The sequence below is a fragment of the Crocuta crocuta genome, unplaced genomic scaffold, assembly GCF_008692635.1.
Source record: "Crocuta crocuta isolate KB4526 unplaced genomic scaffold, BGI_CrCroc_1.0 scaffold234, whole genome shotgun sequence".
NCBI lineage: Eukaryota > Metazoa > Chordata > Mammalia > Carnivora > Hyaenidae > Crocuta > Crocuta crocuta.
In genome coordinates, this window is record NW_027529647.1 from 1,890,321 (window position 1) to 1,899,815 (window position 9,495).

At 47.9% G+C, this 9,495-nt stretch overlaps 1 protein-coding gene and 1 long non-coding RNA gene across 4 annotated transcripts in view; one reads left to right on the plus strand and one right to left on the minus strand.

Annotated features, from left to right (window-relative positions):
- The window catches only part of ZNF263 (zinc finger protein 263), a 7,003-nt gene extending 5,636 nt beyond the window's left edge, over positions 1–1,367 (minus strand). The window contains exon 1 of one of the 3 annotated variants that reach the window (XM_077762570.1): positions 593–1,327. In XM_077762570.1, the coding sequence (XP_077618696.1) occupies positions 593–979 (387 nt within the window). In that variant the 5' untranslated portion in view covers positions 980–1,327. Of the gene's footprint in view, positions 1–592 lie in introns of all 3 variants that reach the window. The other 2 variants (XM_077762571.1, XM_077762572.1) reach the window with 2 other exon arrangements.
- Positions 1,368–1,428: 61 nt separating this feature from the next.
- Positions 1,429–6,043, plus strand: LOC144230336 (uncharacterized). Its single transcript, XR_013334750.1, has 3 exons — positions 1,429–1,476; positions 4,947–5,262; positions 5,447–6,043. It is a non-coding gene; the product is annotated as an uncharacterized LOC144230336 (long non-coding RNA).
- Positions 6,044–9,495: the final 3,452 nt, after the last annotated feature.

Below are 9,495 nucleotides of genomic sequence, written 5' to 3' on the forward strand. Positions count from 1 at the left end.
TAATTTTATCTACAGGCTTCCATTCCTCACTCCAGGATAAATTAAACTTGAGTGACCCCGGGGGGCACAAACGCCTTCAGAGCCTCAGTGCCAAACTATTTTTCTAAATCTACAGTTAACCCTACCTAGCTCCGCAGAGGAGACCAGACTGCTGAGTCTAACCTAACAACAGCTAAAGGCCGTTAAGCACCATTAGCCAGCAGTGTAATGAAAACTGCATGATGCTCTATCCGCAACTCTCAAAACAACCCTAGGAAGATATTTTCTCATTTTCGCTTTACTAAGTGGCAAATCTGAAGCCTAAAGAAATTAAGTAATTTTCCCAAAGTCGCAAAACTACTACGGAGCAGAGTGAGGATTTGAACCCTGAGAATTAACTCCGGGGTCACACTGGTGCAGAACCCGTGCCTCCATGCGGAAATTCTTCAGGGGAACCTGGAGAACGAGTCTTCCTACTAAACTATAAAAAGACCTCTTGCCCGTGTGAAGTCTACTCAGGGGGCCAAGTAAATGGGGATGGAGAACAGGGCCGCCGCGATGTCCCAGTCCTCGGGGCCAAACGAACCGCAGATACAACAGCTCTTTCTCTCACCTGTAGTCTCAGCCTCCCGAGCTCTCGCTGCATGCTCTCCACAAGGGTGACCGCTTCCTCGCCGCTCTCCGGATGCAGCTCCTGCACCCTGCTCTGGATCTCCTGGGGCAGGATGGTCAGGAACTGCTCCAGGACCAGTAGCTCCAGGATTTGCTCCTTGGTGCGCATTTCAGGCCGGAGCCACTCATGGCAAAGCTCCTGGAGCCGGCTGAGGGCTTCCCGGGGCCCAGCGGCCTCTTGGAAGCGGAACCTTCTGAAGCGTAAGTGGGAGGCCTCAGGGCTGGGCCCTGGATCTGGCGGCGGCAGCTCCTGGCTCCAGGCGCAGTCCTCCTCCAGTTTCACTATCAGGAGCCCTTCCCGGTCTTGGGAGCTCGGGCCCGACGCCATCCTCAGGCCCCCCGGGGCACCCTGGCCCCGAAACCAGCTGCACCCGCCCAAGAAGGCTCCGCGGGCCCCACGGAGCCCAGCCCCAGCCCGGGCGCAGCCGGCTACGGTGCCTTGGCCTCAGTCGATCACGGGCGCCGTCGCGCCGCCTCCCTGTCCAGGAACCGGCCAAACCTCCCCAGGGCAGGACCCGGACGCCCCGCCTGTACACTCCTCTCCCGCTCGCACAAGCCTAGGAGCTCGGCTTCACGCCGGAAGTCCCAGCGCGCGTTAGGCGTCCACAGCCAACGGCGCAGGCTCGGGACCAACTTCCGGATCACGATCTGCGAATTCTAGTGCCTATTGGGTCAGGTGTCGCCACAGACTCACCGCCGACCAACCAGAGAGGAAGAGTTGTCTGAGGGGACGGGACGAGCGACAGCCCAATTGGAGACGAGAGGCGGGGCAGCTAAGTTTAGAGGAAAACAAGCCTACGGCGGGCGGGACCGGCCGACTACCTGGTCAGAATTCCCAGAAAGCTTACTAAAGTGAAAACCCCGAATCACGCGAAATCCAGCGCGTCAGTGTCGGGCAGGACCAAACAATCCAAATTGTTAACAAGCTCTTCCCCCTCAAACAAGCTTGAAAATCACTGTCCCGGTCACAACGGGTTTAAAGGCAGTCCCCACTTGCTCTGGTTACTCGGAGCTGCAGGGGAGAGCCCCTCGGTCCCTGAGCCCTCGGAAGCACGGAAGCCAGGGTCCTCTCCGCCGCTTCTCTGCGCCGGAAAGGAGGGCGGGAAGCGGCGAACCAGCCCGGGTCCTCGTCGCCGAGGGGTTTGCCGGGAGTTGTAGTCTGTTGTGCGGCCCGCGCCTGCGCCGAGACAGGTGCCGGGAGGAGGGGCGGGGAGCCACGCGCTGCGGCGGTGCTTCCGGCACGCTGCTGGGGCCGTGGCGCTGGGAGCGCTCTGCAGTCCCTTGCCCCGTCAGGGTCCAGCTCCTGGAGGCTGGACGTCCCCGAGGGCTCCTGGGGACCCAGGACGTGCTGCTTATAGTCCATTTCTGCGAGGGCAGAATTGTTATTCAGCTCCTTCCTAGGTCTTGTGATGAAGCTTGTGAACCTCCCTGCGAGCGAGGAACGGAAGGAAACCCGGGGAGTCGGCTCAGCTCCTCCCTTACCTCTAGCGACAGTCGGGCCCGTGGGCTCCGGAGATAAGAGCGTCGCAGGAGTGAATCGTGAAAACCAGTAACCTTTTACTGAGCGCCTGCCTTATGGAGCTGGACCCTCACAGCACTCAAAACTGTAGGACATAGATGCTGTTATCATCCCCATGGAACAGATAACGGCACCGAATGTCAGCTAACGCCCTTGTCCAGGGTCGTACAACTAGTCTGTCGCTAAAGTTCAGGCTGCCGTAATAGTAAAAAGGGTGATGTGAGGACCGGCTTTGGACGACTGGGTGGAGCGAGTCCTGACTATTTTGTGTTTTTTCTGGTTCCGCTCGAGGGAAAGAGGTCCATAGCTGTTGTGGCAAATGTGACCTCAGCAGCCTCAGCACACAGGCAGAAACCCTTCTCAGAACCCCTTGCTGAGACATGTGACCTCAGAGTCCTCTAAGGCCATTTTCATGTTTTCCACATATTTCAGGAGATTACAGATTCTAACCTAATATATCACTTCGCTGGCATTTACTACTTCATCTCAGACAAGTTACTCAATCTCACTGGCCACCAAACTTCAGTTCCCTTATCTGTTTTGAGGAGATAACACTATCCTCACCTTATAATATTCAGTGAGGATTAAATGAGCTACGTGTAGGATGCTTAGAACGGTACCTGGCAATATAAACTCAGTGAATATTAACTGTTACTAATACACAGTAAATTCCCGAAGTCTCACCCTATATCGTAGAAAAGCCGCTTGGATTTTTATTGCAGGATATGGGAACACGAAAATGTTTGCAAAACTACACATACCCTGAGATGGGAAGAACGAATCATCTGCTAGATTTAGGTTACTAATGGGGACTTGAAGCAAGATGGACTGTTACTCAAAATTACTCTCAGTATTCTGTTTCTTTGAGGTATCTATATTCAGACATAGAAAATAGCTGGTATGTTACTAGGAGTGGGGTCACAGGTCAGTAGATCTGCAGGGGGTCATTGGGGCAGGAGTTCTTAACTCCATGAAATTGTAGAGCACCACTGTACACTTAACTTGCTGGGATGCTGAAATGCAGCTGAAATGCGCTCGTGCTGCTAAGTGCCACCTAGTGGCTACTGTATTGGCCAGCACAGTTCTAGAGGGTCACATAAATGGATTTGGAGAGCTTTTAAACTTTTTGATACTTTATGCAATACTGCATGTATATGTGTATTTTCTAGGAAGCAAATCCATGGCTTCCATCAAGTTCTGAAAACCTCCAAAAAGATGAAAAGAACCACTAGTTTAGGTCTTCGGTGAAAAGTGAGTTAAGGGAAGTAAGTGTGCCTCTGGTAACCATTACTGATTCTACTTCCTTCTATTTTCTTGTCCTCAGCTATAGGTGGCTCCCTGACTATTACAAAGACACATTTGAATCTCAGACAAAGAACTCCTACTAATCCTGGTCTTAGCTCTCATGGTCAGTAGATTCTGCCTCTGGAGCTGCTTTCAGGCCTTCCTTAGGCCTTCTAGATTCCCTTGCACTCAGGCGGGGCAGCTGTCTGTGTGTGGTCTGCAAACCGGTATCTGATGAAGCACCCAGTGTTAAGACTTTCCAGTCTCTGCCTGTTGGTGAGGGAGCAGACAGATAAGCAGCTCCTGGCAGTCTGACATGCTTCTTTCCCTGCCTCTCACCTGAGGGTACCCTGGCCTCCAGGCTTCTGCCACCCTAAGCCTCTGCTTGCTATCTGCCACTCTCCCCGGCTTTGGTCTCATCCCACTTTCCTGGACTAGAGCTTTCCTGTGATCTATGGCTCAGGGTTTGCTTTTATGAATACCAAATTACTCTTTGATCTTACTCTTAGCTTTGAAGTCCAATCATAAAACACTGACTTTAAATGGCATTTCATATGAAATGCATTTTCCTTGTATTCTGAAATAGGTCACTTCTCTCTGTGAATACAAGTTAAGGCATTTTGCTCCACTTCCTATATTTTGGTAAAATGTTCTAGAATTTCCTTTTTTTTCAGAGTAACATTAGCCAAACTAACTTGCTAATACTGTTTGGTAATGTTAGTATTTAAGCATTTTCAAATGACTATTTACCAATTCACATTTTATTGCAAAGCAATAAACTTTGTCAAGGGTGAGGAGGGGAGGAAGGCACAGAAGGAGGGTGCGCGCCACAGCTGCTCTCAACGAGGGAGGGAGTGCTAGGACGGAGCAGGGAAAGGAGCTGGGCACGATGGCACCAGCCGTCTCCGCACTGCCAGAAACACGGGTAGAGAGTTGTTTCAGTTAACTTCAAGATAACTCCCTTCTAGGCTTCAGCTAGAAGAAATGTGTAAAGACACCAATTGCCAGTCACCAGCCAACCCAGTTCACATATCAATTTTCATTGGAAAAATCTCTTAACTGAAATGAAACCAGGACACAGTTCCCATTCCCACTTTTACCGCTTTTTCTCTCTTGGGACTCAGTAAGAAAATGTTTCTCAGCTTTGACACACTCAGAATTTTAGGAAGACTGACATCACACTTCAGTCCTAACTTTGATAATTCTTTTATCAAAATTTTCAAAGATACGGTAAAACTAAAAATTTAGTACATTGATTCTTTTAAGTTTGTTTATTTTGAGAGAGAGAGAGAGAGTAGGGGAGGAGCAGAGAGAGAAAATCCCAAGCAGGCTCTGCGCTGTCAGCACAGAGCCAGATGCAGGGCTCAATCCCACAAACAATGAGATAATGACCGGAGCCTAAACCAAGAGTCTGCTACTTAACCAACTGAGCCATTCAGGCACCCCTAGTGCATTGATTTTAACACAGAACTAATTCACTCCTTGTTCACAGATTGGAGGACAATAGCCTTTAACGGAGCACAAAAGGAGTTTCCCCTCATTTTGGTTTTTTTTAATATTGAAATACTGCTGACAGAGGCTTTAGGTGAAATCATCCTAACTGAGGAAATGGATACAGAGAGGCCATCTGGCCCTGAAATCACCCTCCCAATCAGTGGTCAGCCAAACTCTCGTGCTTCCTGTCTGTTTTGTGGCCAGGATATCCAGTACCAAAGCCTGGCCTGAGCTTCCCAGTGGAGCACAGAGAAGAGCCATGGGTGAAGGGACTGCAGAATTTGAAAGAAACAAAGATTTGGCTTCAAGATGAGGTAAGTGTTCACTGGATTCAAGGGAAGAAAGAAAAGAAAGCTTCAGACTTAATTGATGTAAAAAGCTTGGAGATATATTTAGGACTTTCTATCCCATTACTGGCTTAATAAAACCCTTTTCTCACCCTCACTTTCTTTCCCCTGGGGACATGGGGACATTTTAAACTTCCATGTCTTCTCTCAGGTTTTAAGATCAGGAGAGAAGATGAAGAAGCTTCTTCAAAGCAGAAAGAAAACTGGAAACTCTACATCCAATCACTGTGACTTCAGAGGGGAATGCTCTCTAAGGGTCTACTTTACAAAAAAGACTATAAACCTTTAGAAAGCCCATGTGGAAATCCCAAGACTCAGCAGAACTTACCGAGCATCCAACCCTTCTCTAGGAAGAAAACCCTGAGAACTCCAACCTGGAAGAACCTCTCCACATCAGATTCCCTGGGCACCATGGGACTCATTCAGGAAAAGAACCTCACCAGTGCCCCCGCTGTGAGCAAAGCTCCCTTCTTTGACCTTTATGAACACTAAAATCTCCCAACAGGGGAGGGACCCCATGAATGTACTGCATTTTATGGAAAGCAATGTGAACGTGTGTTTTAAGAACCTTAAAATTTTGGGGCACCTGGGTGGCTCAGTCGGTTAAGTGCTTTGTATCAGCTCAGGTCATGGTCTTGCAGTCGTGAGATTGAGCCTTGAGTCAGGTTCCATGCTAAGCGTGGAGCCTGCTTGGGATTCTCCCACTTCTGGTCTGTGGTCTCTGTCCCTCTCCCACTCATGCTCTCTTTCTCTCTCAAAATAAATAGTTAAACTTTAACGAATCTTAAAATGTTTCTCCTCTTCATTTTTTAAAGTTAATTTATTCATTTTTGAGACAGCAAGCGAGTGGGGAGGGGCAGAGAGAGAGAGAGAGAGGGAGGGAGAGAGAGTCCCAAGCAGGCTCCGCACTGCCAGGTGGAGCCTGATACAGGGCTTGAACCCATGAACTCCAAGATCTGAACTCAGACGCTTAACTGACTGAGCCACTGAGGAGCCCCTGTTTTTCCCCTTTATTTATTTTCTTAATTTATTTACTTATTTTGAGAGAGAGAGCAAGAGCTCATGAATGGGGGAAAGGCCGAGAGGGATGGAGAGAAAATCCCAAGAATTGGTGATGTCAGCACAGAGCCAGCTGCAGGTCTCAGACTCCCAAACTGTTTGATCATGACCTGAGCTGAAATCAAGAGTCGGATGCCTCGCCAACTGAGCAACCCAAGTGCCCCTGTTTCTCCTCTTTAATCAAGCAGTTCCACATATGAGAAACTATTATGAAGGGGAAAAACAAAAGAGCAACAACAACAAAAGTCTTTACCCACACACACCTCCTCCAGTGCTTCCCCACTGTCTTGATAATAAAGCACAGACTCCTCAACAAAGCTTTAAAGATTTTTTTTTTATGTTTTATTTATTTCTAGGAGAGAGAGAGACAGCGTGAGCAGGGGAGGGTCAGAGAGAGAGGGAGTCACAGACTGAAACAGGCTCCAGGCTCTGAGCTGGCAGTCAGCACAGAGCCCGACGCGGGGCTCGAACCCACGAAACGTGAGATCATGACCTAAGCGAAAGTCGGACGCTTAACCGACTAAGCCACCCAGGCGCCCCAACAAAGCTTTAAAGATCTTTGTGACACAGGCCCTGAACAGCTGACTCCTGCCCTCAACCCAAGTGAGGATCACTTTCTTCTGGGCTCCAGGGGTACTTTGTTTGGAACTTATTTTTAGCACTAAACACAGCTGACCTTAGCTGGGAGCTTAGTTATGATCAATGCTCTGACCTGTGTCGTCTTCTGCTCTTCTGATACACCTACATCAACATCACACACGTGACTGGGTCTTATAGGGTAGGGGACATCAATTATTCATCTCTTCATCCCTTAAAGTTCGATGTGCATAATAAACATTAATAAATGTTTGTAGCATTGAATCAAGAAAAGTGTCAAATACTCCCAGAAACTAAGAACCTAGGCCATCACAGTGATAGGCCTAGTCGTACTTTGGAGCATTCTGAAAAGATAAGGGCAAGTCACAGTGCCCACCTTATAAGTACTACAAAGATTCAGTAAAATATCTTTAAGTACAGTTTCTATACAAATTAAATTTTCAATAGGGGCGCCTGGTTGGCTCAGTTGGTTAAGCATCCGACTTCAGCTCAGACCATGATCTCACAGCTCGTGGGTTCAAGGCCCACATCAGGCTCTGTGCTGACAGCTCAGAGGCTGGAGCCTGGAGGCTCCTTCTGATTCTTTGTCTCCCTCTCTCTCTCTCTCTCTCTCTCTCTCTCTCTCTGCCCTTCTCCCCTTCGTGATCTCTCTCTCAAAAATAAACATTAAAAAATAAACAAATTAAACTTTCAATAAGTATCAGTTTATTTCTAATCTCTGTTTAATGAATAAAAGCATTTTAAGGCTATGAGTTTTCCTCAAAGTACAGCTTTATTTCCCATAATTTTTATATACAACATGCTTATTGATCATTTCAAAACTGTCATTGCAGTTTTTATTTTACTTCCCCTTTAAGCCAAGAGTTGGTCAACTGGTCAAGAAAATTTTCCTCTTAAAACAAATTTCAGGGGGTGCCAGGGTGGCTCAGCTGGATGAGCATCTGAGTCTTGATTTCACCTCAGGTCATGATCTCAAGGTTTGTGAGATCTAGCCCCACGTAGGGCTCTGCACTGATAATGTGAAGCCTGCTTGGGATTCTCTCCTTCTCTCTCTCTCTGCTCTGCTCATGTGCTTGATCTCTCTCTCTCCCCCCCCCCCCATTTTTTTCCTGTGGAAAATGAGGTTCATTCAACTCTGCTTTTAAAAGTTCATGTAGGTTTTCCTGTAAACTTTTATTTGATAAAGCTTGTTAAGTGTCCCCAAGGCCCTAGACAGCAAGGGTTCTATTTATAGGACACAAAAGTAGTCTAGGACCTCTCAAGTATTTTTGGATCTTTGGAAGCACTCTTGGTGCTTACGTGAAGGGGAAGTGAGGTAGAGGAGTTTGGGTGGCTTCCCATTCTGCCTCCCTGTGGTTTTTTTACTTCCTCTTCCCTTGTTAAGAGGTTGTAAAAACAAACAAAGCAAGCCATTCTATGGGTTTATATAGCACTTGTTAATAGCTCCCTAGGTATTAAAGCTGGCTGTGAGAACAGGAAGCCAAAGGGCCCTGGAGAGGCCTCACCCCTACTCCAGCCAAGTTGTCTTCCCAAAGATGCCATAGCTGTTTGTCTTCTTGAAAACAGAAAAAAACTGCAGGGACCATGTTAAGATTTTTTTGATTGTGACCTTCCAGAATCTGCAGGGGTTCTTTCACAGTGTGTTGTTTAGGCTAAAATCAAGTAAATCAGGGAACAACTGGTGACTAGGCCACGACATGGGGATGGGAGCAGTGAGAGACAGTACACTTGGCCCTCCTACACCTGCAGTCACCTTCACGTTCCTGAAGAAATGTCCAGAGGGCCCTCCTGGAAACTTTGTGATCTTTAATTCTGAAAGGAGTACTTGTTCTGAAATCTTCTCTCATTTCTAGCCTAGTGATCTGGGCAGAATAATCTCGGAAACACCCAAAGTTCAGACTTAAGAGTCCAGGTCCAGCTCACTGCTTCCTCTTCTTGGGTGCCCTGTAAGGATGTAGAACAACATGGAAAGGGGAGCTCAGCTCTTGGCCTCTCCTCAGCACTGTGATCAGTTCAGTCAGCCCCCAAGTCTGGGTGTTCGAACAGCTTGGATGGGGGATTTTCTATCCACAGAATGAGACAGGTCACCCTCCAACCTGTCTTTTCCAGTTGGTCAGACAGGACTTCTTAGAGGTCTAGCAAAGCCTATCCCCACATTTTTAAGGCTCCTAGAAAATTAAATATTATGTAAAAATTGTGGTATAGTTTACATATTTGCATCTAACATCTTTAACACCCAACACAAGAACACAACTAGGTGTTTTAACTGGAAAGAACTTAAAAAGTTGAGGCCTTTCATGAAGGTGAGACCTTACCAAATGGCCCCTGAAAGGCCTATCCATGCCTGCTTTGCATTCTGTAGGAAGTCTTTCATCATCTCTCCAAAACTGAGGCCCTTTCCTGAGGGGAAAGGAGAATGGAGGCCAGCAGGAAAGAACAGGTGGCCCCTCACCATGGTCTGGGGTGGGGTACGCTTCCACTGCCCTATCTCCTAGGACAATATAGTTCCCCCCGGCAGGATGGAGTCCCTCCTCCTCAAGGTTT